The sequence below is a fragment of the Colletotrichum fructicola genome (assembly GCF_000319635.2).
Source record: "Colletotrichum fructicola Nara gc5 chromosome Unknown KSG_Nara_v1_contig09, whole genome shotgun sequence".
Taxonomy (NCBI): Eukaryota; Fungi; Ascomycota; class Sordariomycetes; order Glomerellales; family Glomerellaceae; genus Colletotrichum; species Colletotrichum fructicola.
Genome location: NW_027094059.1, coordinates 3,488,326 through 3,504,578, shown reverse-complemented (window position 1 = coordinate 3,504,578; position 16,253 = coordinate 3,488,326). Strand labels below are relative to the sequence as shown.

The 16,253-nt window shown below is 47.2% G+C and overlaps 2 protein-coding genes across 2 annotated transcripts; both read left to right on the top strand.

The window, feature by feature from the left end:
- Positions 1-4,447: 4,447 nt before the first annotated feature.
- Positions 4,448-6,011, top strand: CGGC5_v015316 (putative oxidoreductase; the record flags this gene model as incomplete). The annotated part of the gene is made up of 3 exons (XM_032022267.1): positions 4,448-4,538; positions 5,081-5,579; positions 5,645-6,011. The coding sequence occupies 3 exons, from the start codon at positions 4,448-4,450 to the stop codon at positions 6,009-6,011; spliced, it is 957 nt and encodes a 318-aa protein (XP_031880819.1).
- A 1,785-nt stretch (positions 6,012-7,796) lies between these two features.
- Positions 7,797-8,184, top strand: CGGC5_v015315 (uncharacterized protein; the record flags this gene model as incomplete). Its single annotated transcript, XM_032022266.1, has 2 exons — positions 7,797-7,880; positions 7,999-8,184. The coding sequence occupies 2 exons, from the start codon at positions 7,797-7,799 to the stop codon at positions 8,182-8,184; spliced, it is 270 nt and encodes an 89-aa protein (XP_031880820.1).
- Between the last annotated feature and the right edge of the window lie 8,069 nt (positions 8,185-16,253).

The following is a 16,253-nucleotide window of genomic DNA, read 5'->3' as shown; positions in this document are numbered from 1 at the left end:
ATCACCCAGAACCACAACCACTAGCACACAGTCACCTTTGCATACATACATACACTTCCACATCCGAAGAAGAGGCGAGGACATGCGGGAGGATTAGGTGGGAGACAAGAGTCATTGGTCCATGTTCCCCCATCATTCCCATCTCCAACCATGATCCATCCAATTCCCATGCCCTCTCCCTAGGCTTCTCCAAGGCTCTAGGCTCGTCCTCCAATTCCCGCCCGACCGCCCCGGGAGCGAATCCTTCAGCGATCCATCGTCCCTCCCACCCCCTACCCCCCCTCGGCGATCTGCAAGTCTAGACCACCCTAGGCCACCCCCGTCCTCCAGGGCAAATCGCAAATCATCCATCGGGGGCCCCCTCCACCCTATCTCCATCATCTCACCTTATCTCATCAAGAATCACGCAAAGGAAATTCAAAAAAGTACTTGTATATCTATATCACTTTTTTATTTCATACCGTCTTTGGACACCCCTCCCCGTCCACCCACACAAGGGCACACTTCGCTTCGCGTTCGCGACCGCACTCCATAATGTTGCAGATGGAACCGCATCTTATTGCAGTTCTTCCTGCACATCCGACTGCCCACTCTTTCTGCTTCCCCGGGTGGACCGGCCGCCCTCGGCCGGCAGTAGCCCATGTGTCGAAAGGGGTGTGTGTCTGTTGTGACTGAGTGTGCGTGTGTGTCTGTTGTGTGTGTGGGGGGGTTCAATCTGGCCTGTCCATTGTGTTTCCTTCCCATGGCGAACCGGAACGCCGTTTGTCACGCCGTCTGTTCTGTGTAGGCAGCGGCAAGGCAGAATCTGTCACAGCAGCAGAGACGGTCTAGAGGAGCCAAAGGAAAATTCTGAGATGAGGTGAGGTGAGGTGACGCGGAGCAAGATGGACGTTACGCGGCCGGGCTTTCGTCACCACCAGGACCAGGTTATCAGGTTTCTCCCTCAGGTCTGGCCGTCCATCCACCGCAGCCCACCGTCCGCCTGCTGCAACCTCTTGCAAGGGGTTCCAGTGCGAGTGGAATTGTGGATTGCGGGATTGCGGATTGCAGCATGGCACGAACGGGTGTGCACATTTTTTTGCCTCTGGGTTATTTCGTTCTCACGTCTCCCTCGCGCTGGATCAGGGTCACATTCGTTCGGCAATCGGACGGCCAGTGTGGGACGCCGCCGTTCATCATTCAAATTGCACCACCGCCGCCGCCGCACTTCGGGAGCGAACCACAACGGGGGACCACCTTAGATGAGACGCGCCAACGCAATCATCACCGATGCGAAATTCAACCCAACTGGCAGCCGAAACCTGGTCTGATGGGGGTCCCTTTTTCGAGACGGGCACGGGAATGCGGATGGATACGCGGGAATTGGATTGGACACAACACGGAAGAGTGGAACGCCAATTGGGAAGAATTCGACCCTCGCTGCAATCGGGAAATCCAAAAGGTTCGTGCACATCGCAATCATTTCCCCATCACCCTGATTTTACTTTTTCCCTTCTGTCTGGCCTTGTCCAGACGGTTCCAACGGGTTCTGGCCAGTGTCAGTGTCAACACCCTCTTGGTAGGTCCTCGCAAGGATCTTTTCTCACTGGCAAAAACGTCCAAGCGGAGTTGCCTGGAGCGAGGGCGAACAGCCACACGCTACCAATGACACTTTGTCCTTGCATACAAACATCGGCTGACAGGAGTTCCAGACCAAGTTCGATTTTGATTACCGGCCCGACGTGGGGGAGCATGAGGAGGGGACCGGGGTTTGGTCCAAGGCAACTTTGTGTGGCGGGAATACACCAGGAAGACCAGAAAAAAAAGAACAACCCCAATCATTCCCCGCGCGAGTGAAAGGGAATCCTGAGCCAAGATGGATGGGCCAAGAGCAACGCAAAGCAAAGCAACACCGCATCGCTATTTTCGCGCGTCATCCCCTATTGCGCGCCCACTGCCACAAAGCCTCCGACAAACTAGAGTTTCCGGAAGATTGTCTTCTGGAGTAAACACTCCCTTGGCCCTCCCACCAAACATACCAACCCCGCTTCACCTGGGCCCCCTTTCCATCGACCATCGCCCATTCACGCCTTCATCTCGAATTTGCATCGGGCATCGGAGCAAGCACGCAGTCGCGTTCACCCTCCCGCCGCAGGGTCCTCGAGCAGCGGGCGGACTATACACTGCGCGGGCTGTGTTACGCGGCAGCCTTACCTGTGTGCATCTTGGCGGGATGGAAGGGAGGAAAAAAGGACTTGTTGCTGTGTCACACGAACGAGAGGCAGTAGGAAGTGACCAGTCACACCAAGGCTGTTGGTCACTTTTCGCTTGGCTTTTGTCATCAGATCATGTACGCGGGTTCAGCAATGCCAGGCGAGAATGCAAACCAAACCAAACAAATCATAAATCACAAAAAAACACAGAAGAAACTTCCACACACACACAAAGAATAAGGTCATCAGACCGCCGCTTTCTCATCCGTTGTTTCCGTGCGCCCCTCTCTCTGTAAACCTTTGGACAGAACAATGTGAAGCCATCACCACCATCAGAAAAGACCCATGAACCATGACAAACAAAACCGTTAATAACCAAAAAGCCCACCCCATTGTCCTATCCCATTTAATCTCCGTTTCGCCCAACTGGAATCCAGATGGGCCGATTCCCACCCCCGAACGGTTGCTAAAACTGAAACAGGGGAAGTTTTTACATTGCGCGGTCCCGAGGATCCGGGTTTGTCCTTTCTTTTCTACGCAGCGGGCGAGTGAAGTACATACTTCGCACAGGGCGAGCGTAAGGGACGACGGATAACCGTTAAGCGGCGCCCCAATCATCAATGAATCCCTCGCGCGGGAACAGGCAGCCAGCGAACGGACGACGGCACGGACCCCTGGTGCTGGGTTGATTGCGTGTAATTCCCATCTACATGGATCCATGGACGGCAGCAGGCGAGAGTGACCCCCCCTCCCTTCTCCCCAGGGCCCTCCAGCTGCTGACACTAAACCCGGTGTTCCGCGTTCCGGATATCCCGCGGCAAATCCAATCCCCGTGTCCCGTGCTTTCCAGGCCTCAAGCGAAGTCCCGGCGTCGGGGATATTGGTTCTGCCGTTCGTTCCTGAGTTGGTGAGGTTAATCGGCGCGGGGCCCGAGGATCTCGGACTAGCCCCATTATCGCTCCGAGAATCAGACGGCGATGCATAAAGATGTAAGCCGAGAAGACGCCCATCTGTGGGCGAGTGACGAGTGACGAGTCTTGAGCCATCACCTGAGTCTTCCAAAAGGATGGTCTACGGGTGGGAGCAGGTGGGAGAGGGCGGCGGCCTTTAAAGTCCATGTCGCCACAACATGCCCGCTACGGCCGACAACGCCCCCAACTGTTCATGCCCTCGCCAGCTAAAAACTGCTCCAAGGAGAGGGGCTCGCAAGCTTACACCCTCACTGCTCGAAACGCGAACTCACTGAGCTGAGGTGCTCTGTCAGAATGCCATCGGCTTACAGTCCCCCACCCCCAAATCCGGCCTAGCCTCACGTTACGTCTGCCCGTTTTCTTTCACCTGCCTTGTCGGTTCCGCGGATATGCTTATGATGCGCTCCCTCGGCATTTGGCGCAGACGCGAGGCTAGTGAGGCGGGCTTGTCTTTGGGTAGCGGCTCGGGAGCCGGGTGACTCAGGGTAGCGCGTGTTCAGCGATGCAGCAGGCTTACAGGTTGCTTTCCGAAAGGGGTTTAGACGGGGTCAGGCTTGACGTCGGGGAGGTGGCCGATGCAGACGGCTTACACTGGTGATGGCTTCATCCGTCGAGAAAATAGGGGGCTTGTGTCTTGGTGATGGACCGGTTAGGCTGCCGCGTTGCGACAACAGAAAAGCTTGCGGAATCATAGGCGAGATGGGCGGATGAATAACATTGCCGGCGGAGCAATTCGATTGCCTTTGCGTGAAGATGCAATGATGATGTGTTTGTAGGATTGAACATGTGAGGCGACGGTCTCGAATGTCTCTTGACGACGAAGCTTTCCTGGTATAAATGGCTGAGCGCCTATCTGCTTCAACTCTGAGTGCCAGACATCTCTGCGCCTTCAATCTGATCATTGATCTAGAACACCAAGTCCTCATGGGCAGTTGACACAAAATTTTCGCCAATTTTCCAACCAAACAGAGCTCTTAGTATCCGAATTCTTCACGTACTGGATTCGTCTGAGACTTGGCATCGTCTGAAGATACGGTATCAGTACACGGACTTCGGTGTGTTGCCATAAGCACCGGACGAAATTGACATCACTTCAAGTAACTCGACACATACATCATCAAACTCCAGGATTCACGCACGTCGGCATCTTCTGTTGAGCAGCAACAAAAGTCTTCATCGCCAGTCTCGGAACAGCCAACTGCTTCGTTCGCATTGTTTTGCATCGTCCGCCGTTCGTCCCCTTCTTCGTTTCCGTTCACGTCCAACGATCCACCGATATCAAAAATGAAAGCCCTCTTTGTTCATGAGAAGGATCTTCATGATCCAACTCCGTCGATATCATCCCTTGAAGGGAAGGTGATATTTGTTACCGGAGGTAAGGAACAGCAGCCAACACCCAGCCCCATACACACACTCTATCGTCTCTCATACTTCTTTCCGTGCTCAATATTTGCTCTCATCGACTTGTTATATGGGATTATTCTACTAATACCCCATCACCTTCATTTCTGTTAATGAAATGGAAATTCCAACGCACATGGTTCCAAGTTCTACGTCGTTTCAGCCAACTTATACATTATCGAGCCTGTAGCATCACCTGGCCCGCAGAGTGGATGGAGAAAGCCTCCTGCACCATGCTGTGAGGGTCCGGGGCCAGCTCAAATTTGATCAACTATCAAGGATAGCTTCATGATTACTTATTCTCATGTTATCATGGCACAGCAGAATGCTTGCCATCAAATCACTTGGAAAATTCTTACTGAACGACGGACTCGAAATATCTACCTCATACTTCTTATATGTATCAACTTACCAGCTTTCACCTGCCTTCCTCCAATCCCATCTACTTTCTCAATTGTTCACCTATCACAACTCCATCTCATTTCTATCCCTCCTCGATACTAACATATAATCTAGGAACAGCGGGCCTAGGCAAATCCACAATCACCGCCCTCCTCCGCCATAACCCGGCCCATATCTACTTCTCTGGCCGGTCCCAATCCTCCGCAGATTCACTGATCTCCTCTCTTCCCGCGTCTGATCCCTCCCCGCCGCCTCTGACCTTTGTCAAGATGGACCTCTCCTCACTCTCCACGATCCCTACCGCCATTGCCAAACACTTCAACCACACCCGCCTTGACATCCTCGTCAACAATGCCGGCATCATGGCTACCGGACCCTCCCTCTCCGCCGATGGCTTCGAGATCCAGTTCGCCACAAACCATCTGGGTCATGCCATGCTCGTCCGCACCCTGATGCCGGTCCTCGAGCGTACAGCAGCCTCCGGTGCGGATGTCCGCATCGTTAACCTGACCTCCGTGGGGTATCAAGGCCACCCCCGGAACGGCATCTCCTTTGCCGCGCTTCGTACTACGCAAACCGGTCCCCCCATGCTAGGGGAGTGGATCCGATACGGGTAAACACTTCTCTGCTTCCGGCATTCTTCCAAGAGATCATCCTATACTAAAATTCAACCTACAGCCAAAGCAAACTCGCAAACATCCTCTTCACCCGCGAACTCGCCCGCCGCCATCCCTCCATAACCTCCGTCGCGGTGCACCCGGGAGTCGTTGACACAGGCCTCGTCACAAACCAGAATCTCAAGAATCGTATCCTTGTCTATCTGCCTAACAAGCTCATGGGCGCTACGGTGCTCACCCCTGAACAGGGCTCCTGGAACCAGGTCTGGGCCGCGGCCGCGGCGCGGAAGGAGGACCTCGTCAATGGCGGATTCTACATGCCTGTCGGACACCTGGCTAACGACAAACTTGATTCCTGCGCGACGAACGAGAAGTTGGCGGGAGAGCTGTGGCGGTGGACTGAAGATGTGTTGGCTGGGTTTGACTGAAGCTCGAGCAATCGAGAAGGTTCAAATCATAGTTCATCTCCGGATGCTGATAGCGCGATTAAAGAAATGAGAGTAGAATTTAGGTCTTCTTAATGCCCAAAGTCATGTAGAAACTTCACGGGTCAATGACACAGTGTTGGTATCCACACAGGCAAGTACAATGTTATCCGATCAAACTCCCTTGTTCGTTCAATAATCAGAGAAGAAGATATCAATCAATACCTTTGAAGTAATGAGATATCAATCCCTAGTCGCAGTTACCGTTAACGGAGATGGATTGCTCGCAATCTGAACCATTTATAGCTCCCCCAGCTTGTCTTAACAACATCTCTCAGAAGGGAAACTGCTGCTCAGTTCAAATAACTTCGACGATAGTGAGCACAAGTATGAGAGGGGTTAATGACGTAGCCTCCAGAATGCACAGAGAAGTTATGCAAGCTTGGATGCACGCCGACTGCTCTTGACGACGTCAGCGTAAGCCGATCACACCCACCACCACTGCGGTCGACCAGTGAGTCACAACGTAGACTCCGTCCGCATCTGTCATAATGGTAGGATCGCTCGCCGTACAACGAGCACGGTGGCGCAGTGGTTAACGCAGTGGACTTGAAATCCACAGATCCCTGGATCAAAACCAGGCCTTGCTCATCTACCTCCTTTTTGCTGCACTTGGCGTTATCGACAGTCGACAACGCCTTACACGCCCCACGATGCCGAGATCATCCTTTTTGGACGGGACGCCGCGAACGATTCCGCTGACCTGCGGGTCAAAGATTGCCAAGGGTGTTGACGACGGGTCATAGACTATACCGGCGACTTTGGTCTCGTCCTCGCGGCCTGCGTGTGAGTCGCTCCGCGATATGGGATCATTGAAATTGGCCTGATTGTGAATTTGTGATATTCACCATGTTGCCTTCAAGCCGAAGGGCATCATCGGCTTACGTGTCTATGTAGCATTTTACTAGGGCGCTTGTATAAATATTGCCGGGCTTTTATCATTCTTAGTGCTGTGTTTATAAATAGCGGAATGGTAGACTATCTACTAACTCTCACAGTGTGATGTTTAACATAGGTCAAATCCGCGTCGCCTGTGTGTCTTGGATATCTAGCAAAGAGGCCAAAGTGTAGGTGTGCAGATCGTGACTTTTCTAACTATTGGATGAGACATTCTCTCCTTATAGCCAGTTCCAACTCCATCAAAAAGCCCTTCTAGCACATAATCCCGAACGACTGTCCCCGGGGAGACATTGGCGTTGCCGGTGGGATGCTGCGAACGAAATGGCGGAGCCAAAACAGGATATCTTCCTGCCAGGATTCATCTAATCAGATTCCATCTGATAAAGAGCTCGCAACAGAAGGTCGTCGTTTAAGTGGATACTTGAACCATTATTCTATGCTCTTTAGTTTACTGAAGTCAACTGTATCCTAGCTCACATGCCTTCAGAAGGCTAAGGAGGATCGTTGAATGGGTCTAGTCTCGGAAACCAAGTTCCGATGAAATGACTGATTGATGGAAGATTTTACGAATTCTGAAAGGGTGCCACAGTGAGAGGGATTGATCATATCAACGCGTTCGTAAATACGAGCACATGCTATCGCCAGAAGGTTGAATCGGGTACAGATAGCTTGCAAGATAGCATGGCTTCAATAAACACAACAAGAGGACTTGATGTGCTCTGGCATTGACGCATGAAGTTCATCTATAAAACAGCTCATGACTCCCTTCCATCACGAATGCCACAGATCACACCCTCTTAAGCATCGCTCGCAGCAAAAGTCTTCAAGATGCAGATCACCGCCCTCCTCCCCCTTCTCGCCCTCGCTCCCAGCGCAATGGCCAGCCCCATCGCCGAGCAAGCCACAGCTCTCGTACGTCTATCCCATACCTTTCTCCGTCGTGCTTCCTTCTCCTTCCCTTCTTCCTAAAATCATGACGGCACCCTCCAAAGACTCGAAACTCGCGACTAACCCGTTCCCGTACCCACAGGATACCCGCGCCGGCTGCCCTGCCCAGGTCACCAGCTTCTGCAAACAGTTCCGCGAGGTCCTCGGGCAGTGCCGCAGCGGCCAGTGGAACTGCGTCCACGGCAACCCGCTCACGCTGGACGGCAACTACCCCATCTACACGCCTGCCGGTGTTTCGTGCTCTAAGGAGGGAGACACGTGCTTGTGAACCACGTGAGCGCCTGTTGGTTGTACTTGATAAACGTAACGTTGACTAACACGTGAAAATAGGTGATGATGGTGAGCCGAGAAACCATCTTCGACCGAGCACACAGCTGCCATCTGGAATTGACGGACGGCGGGGTTAGGGGTTAAATGTAGACAGAAGCCAGTCTCGTAATATCACTCTCTGCAGCAATAGTCTTGCATGATCTCCCCGTGACTCGCCGCTTAGCCAGTCCTATTGGAATCGAAGGACTCTGAGGAACTGGGACATTCTTTTGCGTAGCTTAAGGTACGGAGAAAACCGAACCTCGAGCCCCAGATCATCAGCTCAGGCCGAAGCCGGGGTACTCCAACCAAGAAGGACGCAATAATGTCAAGAAACCACAAAATGAGAAACCCTCGAAAGAAGGCATAGCGTTAGCTGAGTATCTTCAGATCAGTTGGAACACTGTCTCCATTGGTGTGGGATCAACCTTTTCCCTGGCAGGAGTCTAGAGTAGGACTTGCACATGCGAAGACAGTCCCCAAATACCGAGTCTGCGTCAATGATCAAGTGGCCCGTGGAGCTCTCGTCACTCTTCCCAATCTTGCCTCAACGTCAGAGGGGTACTAGACCACCGTCATCGGAGGAGAAACCGTTCCTGGTGGACCTGATCCATTCTCACTGCTCGAGGAATGGTACGTGACGAGTTGAACAGAACGATGAGGTATTCAAGCCGAGGAAGGAATCACCTTGGTCGAAGTAGATGTCGTGAGAGGACATCACCAGATCTTCTGCATGCGCAATACACTGAGAGAAAGGTACCCTTCGGAGACATCTGTGCTGGATAGCTACTGTTTCGACGACCCTTATACTCGCACTCGAACCTCCCTCTGCCCTGGACTAGGTTCTCACCTAAATATCGGACACCAATACCCTGGATGCAGTAATTCCACCGCGAAGACGGCCTCAAACATCTTACATGCATCCTAGATAAACTCGGTCGACTCGCATCAAGTAGCGGCGGGAGTTCAGAGGACGACTGACGTCTCGTCTCCTGAGTCTCCCGAACAGCTGCCATTTGGTGGATGGAGCAACAGGGCAGTCAGCGGCTCATCGCAGCTGTTACTGGAAATACAATTCGACCAAAGCAAGAGAAGTGAAAGACGAGAATGTGGGTTTCGAAGATACAATCTGTTGAACGGTTCTAAAGGGGGAGTCAAAAGGATGTTGGCAGCTACGAGTCTGTCAGCAAATTTGTTGCTTATCACAGCGGTGGAACGATGTCATCGATTAAATGATCTCGGCAATCGCACATCTACGTCACCGGATGTGTGCCTTGAAAACCAACACGTCGCAAAGGCCGACAGAATTGACACCTCAACCAAGTGCACCGTGGTTTATCAAACCACTTGAAATCTTGACATGTGTCACCGTGGCTTGACACCTGGGGAGATGGCGTGGCGTGTCCTGGTGGTTATCAATCAGCCGGGCCGACGTCCCATCAAGCGCTGGTCTGAAGTCGGAAAGCCGCCGACTGATATTGGGCCGGCAACGGACATATACCCGTTTCCTACCGTCTCATCTCAACTCTTTCAAGCGTCGCACCGGACCTCGAGGCCGGGTACGAAATGGCACTCGACCACCCCAAGGTCTCACCGGCGCGCTCAATTTCAATGCCACCTCGCACCATCGCGTCGCCGACGCGCCGCCACAATCAGCAGGTCCCCTCATCTGCGCCAGCCGCCAGGAGAGACAGAGAGAGATCAGTGATGGCGGAAAGTCCCATCGCCGCGTTTAATTTCCCATGCGACTTTTTGACATTCGCCTCGCAGACGCCTGCCCGGGCTATCCCAAAGAGAGACCTTATCGCCCGACCTTCCGCAGGTTGCATCTCTGCCGACGTCACGTCAAGAGCACACCACCAGCGTGCGCGCCCCTCTCGAATGGCAATCTCTCCCAGTCGCCAGGGTCGGCCTGTGGCGGACGTTAACGTACCCCGCCAAACGCCATCGCCGCACACCCCGTCCGCGCCTTCAGAACCGCGTCCATCTTGACGTCCCGGGAAATTTGTAAACAAAACAAGGCGGGCCGGCATTGGACGTCGTCGTGAACGCGTGGGTGCCCGCAATTCTTCAATTCAATCTATCGCCCGTGTGCTGTAGCGAGCGCCAAGCGGCACACTGCAGACGACATGAAGCTACTGCGGTGCACTCGCACAGCGTATGCCGTGACCACGCCCTGCAGCGAACATGTTTGAGAGCAGTGACATCAGCACGAAGGGTTCGAATGGCATTGTTCAAGACGGGGCCGCTTCTATGCGACCACTGTTCGGCCAGTGGTAATGAGCCGATCCTCTGACCAGGGAGTCGAGCCCGAATCCGCCGCTTCGGGTTACATTCCTCGAGGCAGGGGAACAACAAGCACGGTCGGCGACACGTGGGGAATGAGATTCTCGCCGCCCTGCTCCCAGTGTTTTCCAAGATTTTTGAAAATCTAATCGAGGTCCAGAACTTTTGTGCGAAAACTCTTCTACGACGTCAGGTCCCCATTTGCCCTCATCATCGATCAGAGTTTCCGCGAGCCCTGGCTTCTGGCCCGCCCTGTTGGAAATCGAGGGGCGGCCCAACCGGAAGGAGGGCTGCAAATCGCGGAGATTGCGGGCGGTCCAGCGCGGCGCGGAAGCGAAATAATGTCGTCGTGTTAGCGCCGACAAGGGGCTTTTAATGTGACAGTGCCCTCCAGCCAGCTGCAGAGCGAGAGGCAATCAATCAAGGAAGGCGTGAGGCCGCAGTCTGTCTGCAGTGCCCGACTGCCTAGCGGAGTAATGAACATCGTGACTCGTCGGGAATCGCCATGTGTGAAGTCCATCTTGTGGGGGTCTCCTGCGCCTTCAATTTTTTGTCCATATTATTTGTGCCCTAGATTTAACGTAGAGAGCTTCGCATGACGGTTGATGGGTTGTTCATGATCTGCTAGGGCCGGATGTAGTACGTAACGGCAGTTGCCTTTGGCAGTACCTCGTTGCAACGGAATGGCAGCTCCATCTCGCGGCCAGAAATGCCTAGTTGCATCATTCTTCGGAGTCCTTTAACCTGCGATCTTCGTCAGCTTGTTAACTCCCGACGACGACTCCGGACGCTCGGCATATTGTGCCTGTCTTGATTCGATGAGTCCATCGTCAATAGGTCATCTCTCCACTCGGTCAGAGGCCCTCGTCTTCCCCAAGCGATCAGCCCCAGGACAGCCTTGCCGGCAACGTGTCGTGGTGTGGACCGTGGAGACACGTTCTAGTGCGGGAAAAAAGCTTTGGACCGCCAAAACAACTGCAAAATCTTAAAGACTGGGAACGGCCCGGCTTGTGCAGAGGCGAGCGTCATCATCAGACGAACCGCGAACAACGCATCTCGTGCTGACCCCATACTTTTGTTCCCGGTCAATCAAGCTGCGACAACCTCAATCTGCGGCTCTACCGGGCCATCGAGACCCAGGCCGATGAGATTTATGCCGTGGTGGCGACTGGGACAAACCTGGGCCGCAGCGGGGAATTACTTCGCCGTTTCAACAAGCGGGAATTTTGGGCTTTCTTGGAAAATTGGAACACACTTCCATGGCTGAGTCGACAAAGTGCTCGAACCCACTTCCTTCATCAACGTTGATTAACAAGAAAAATTTGGCCTGGATCTCGATGTACCCTTTTCCCTCTCGGTTGATGTGCGCTGGAATTAACAGGGCGCAACCTCGGACGACCGTCCGTTATCCGTCTCGCCCCTCGTGGGAGACACTGCCGATCAGTTTCGACCTGCGAAAATCAAAAGCTCATTCCCGTCGTTGGCCGCCAAGAAAGCACGTCTGAAGATTTCTTCCTGCGCCGACACGGTCAATCTCGAGCTGGGATTTCGCTCCCACCGCTGATTGAAATAGCGCTATTGACCGAACCAGTCATCAACCAACGCCCTGGAATTGGGAATAATGGTTCTCTGCACGAAAAAAGCCCTGTGTTTGCCCATCTTCATATCGGATTTGCTCTGCAGCCTTCCCGCCCCGTTGGGCTTAAGGCCACCTGTCGGCGAGAGGCTCTCGCCTAACGTGCCTCACCATCCCGACGATCGAATATTCTTTCAGGCGGCGGATGCCGGGATCTGAAAGTGAGATCTGATACCCGAATCTTGCTTGCACTTGGCTAGGTATTGCATTGGTGCGGCGTTCTCCGGGGCGGCGGCGTTGCAAGAGTTGTGCAGAGTGCGATGCATTCTTCCGTGACCTTAGCGTATGTATTAAGTAGTCGGGAAATCACGACGCCGACAGAATATGCTGCATCCCTTCTCAAAATAAGTGCAAGGTGCGGCGCTCATTGTTCGCTATCACCTAAGCTCGAGTCTTCCCGTTGCATTGTCTGGAGCAGGTGATAATTGCGCTGGCGGACGATAGCAGATGGATTGTTGCACACGCAGCGGCAATGCCATCACATCACACCTCATTGTGCAAAATGTAACCCCCCACCACCAGTCAGGGGTAGCAGGCTCATCACTAGAAAGGGCAAAGCGCCAGGCACGCACTTCTGATTGGTCGCGGAACCACGCGGCCGATCCGCAGGGATGCGCCGGGAGTGAGTCGTCTGCTGGTTTTCCCCTCCTCAAATTTCGAAAAGGGGGTGTGTACAGAAAGATTGTCACTGCCTGCTTCTGACAGCGAGCGTTTGCTTGGCTGGCGGGGTCATCGCTGCCCTCTTTGCAAGTGGACAAGGTATCGTTGTTTTCTCTCGAGAGTCGAGACATCCCTGAGAATGAAGTCGTCAACTCGCACAACTCAGCGAAAGTCGTTTTCTTCTGCTGGCTTGGCCGCCTGAAGTTTACACAGGTTCTTTGGTGGCTGACTCTAAACACTCCTTCGTCGAGTCGAACAGCCCACCACTATTAGTGTGCTCAGCGTCGTCACTCTGAACCAGCTGTGAATCAGGAGGGGCCATATTCAGCACCCCCCAGTCGCTTCTTCAGCACCTAGTTAAACCCCTTTTAGTAAGTTATAATATAGGTGCCACACCATATATAGTATAATAACACTTTAGCCCTAGTAGCTACTAAAAGTTTATTATATGAGGTATTATACTATTTTATAAGATATAGAGTAAAAGTTTATATATTAATATATCTACTTAGGGCTATAGCTACTTATACTATTTATACTTATACTACTACTCTAGTTAATTTAAAAACTACTTAAATTATTATTAGTTCAAGAGTAATAAAACCTTAAAATATACTTATAGGGGTAGTAGAAAAGTTTATAAATACTATTAAAGCTAACTTTAGTTAAAAAAAGTTAGATTTAGAGCTAATCGTAATAATAGAAGTAGGAATAGCTAGCTTAAAGTAAAATTCTATAGAGTTTAAGCTAATTATTAGCTTATTTAATACAACCATTAGCTAACTAATACTTATATCCTCTCTTCTTATTTTTTAGCTTACTTTTTAATAGCTAACTTCTTCTTCTTTTTTAGTAACTATAATAATAGTAGTAGTAATAGTAATAGTAATATAATAAGTATATTAATATTAGCTACTTTAAATATAAAGAGGTCTCTTTTAGTAGATATATTATAGTTAGTATAAGGGAAAAGCATTAGTGCAGTTAATTAATACTATAGTATATTATCTATAAAGGTATTATTATCATTAATTAATATAATATTTTATTAGTAGTTCCTTTTTTATAAGATAATATTGAAGTTAAGCTCTTTTATTCTACTCTAAGTACTATAATCTCTAGCTATAAAATATTAAGTAGAGGTATATTTAGTAAAATAGCAGAAAACAATATATACTAAGGTTTAGTTAAGCTATTAATAGTAGTTAGTAATATCTTATATAAAATAGCGTTTATTATATACTAACTTAAAGTAGTTAAAAATGTTATAGTAGTAAAATAAGCTTTATTAATATAAAAAAAAGCTAATATAGTAGCTTAACTTTTTTATTTATAATTTATTAACCTAAACTTTATAAGCTACCTTATATTATTAACATACTATCTTAAACGCTTTAAATAAAATAGCTTAAATTAACTAATATAATATAAGTATCTTATTATAAACATTCTTAAACTAATACTTCTCCTTACTAATATAGTTATATAGTACTTACTTTTTTATTTTAATTATTTTAGTAATTATAAAGTAGAGGCTATAGAGATTAGTAAAATAGTTATATAAATATAACTTTAACTCAGTATAAATAAACTCTAATATAATATTATTTTAAAACTATAGTTATAATACTCTCTAATAGTAAAGTTAGTAAATTAGAGGTAAAATAGAAAGTAAATAGTTAGTAGTAAAGTAATTAATAATTTAAGGCTAAGTTACTTTAAAAGCTTTTTTAAAGTTTTTCTAATACTTTTAGAATAAAGCTTTAGTTGATGTATAAATATATACCTTCTATATTTATAAAACTCTATCTAGTAATTACTTAATTTTATTAGAATTAGTAGTTAATAAAATAACTAAATTTAGCGCTATAGTTAGAAGGTTAATATTACTACTATTAAGTAGTAAGAAGTTAGTAATTAATATTAAATTCTCTACTTTATAGCTAGCTACTAAGTTGATAAAATCTTCTATAATATTAACCTTAAAATCCTAACTAACAAGATTAACTAAAATTTCCTTAAACCTACTTATAGTCAAATTAAATAAATTAGAAGTATTCTTAATATAAAGCGCACTAAGATTATTAATATTTCTAAACCTACTAAAAAGCTAGTTTTTAGCCTAGCCATTATTATCTATCTCTAACACTCTATTTTACTTATTTTTTATATTTAATACTATATTTTCTAGTATATATTAAATATAGATCTACTACTAAATGTTAACACAGGTATAAGCGTATTCAGGGGCGTGGTATATACGCCTATATAGTATAGGGTTATAGATGGGCTTATGTTATGATGAAATGTAATAATCCTAAGCATTTATAGGCATTTAATCGTATAGAGAATAATAAAGGAAGTGATGTATTGTGATGACTCTTGTTGTTGTTGTTGGCAGGTTGCATCCTCTAGTAGGGAAAAGTGAGGGGAAAGATAATCTGAAACGTAACCTACTAAACTGCTAATTACATAAGGTGCTTACGTAACTATACGTACTACATAATCAATATTATATTTATAAGTTGTAATAAATAGAGTATTTTATATAAGGTTTTATACCTTAAATGTTATTAGTTTATTTTATATAGAATATTAAAGTAAGTTAGGCGTTATTATTATTCTTATATTATTATTATTATTATTATAAAAGAAAGTTATATGTTAACACTAAATATTTAGAAATATAACTCTACTAACCTTTTTAAGTACTTTATTAAAATTAGTTATTATTACTTTTAGGAATATAATTTCTTTAGCTATAATTATATCCCTAAGCTACTTAAAAACTTACTTATATATAGTAGTACTTTTACTTAAGATAAAGTAAAAAGTAGTATTAAATATGAAGTATACTAAAGTAATACTATTAATCTTAAAAAGTAGTATATTAAAGTGATTTACTTACTACTAATTAGTTTTATTTATCTTTTTTTTAACTTTATAACTAACCTTATACATAGTATTTATTAATAATAATTCTAAGTATTACTACTACTACTTAAAGTATTAAAATATATTTAAAAAACTATATTAATCCTACCTAAACTAATCTTATAGTAGAAGCTTAAATATCTAATATCTACTCCTTATTCTAATTTATATATAAATATCTAAGTTATTAAAAGAGGGCTATACTTTTTATAATATAGTTAACACCATTTATTATATATATTAATTATATAGATATAATTAACACTTACCTCTTTATTTATCAATATAATAATATTATATACTATTAACTTATCTAATTTTAAGAGGTCCTTAATATATATTTATATTACCTCTTCACTACTTACTACCTTATATAATATTACTTAAAACGCTTAACTATATAGTTTTAATTTATTAGTAATAAGTAAGTAGTCATAGTAATTATTAACTGTAGAAGTAATCTATCTCTCTAAAGTTTTTAATAATTATATGGACTACTTATAACCTATTTT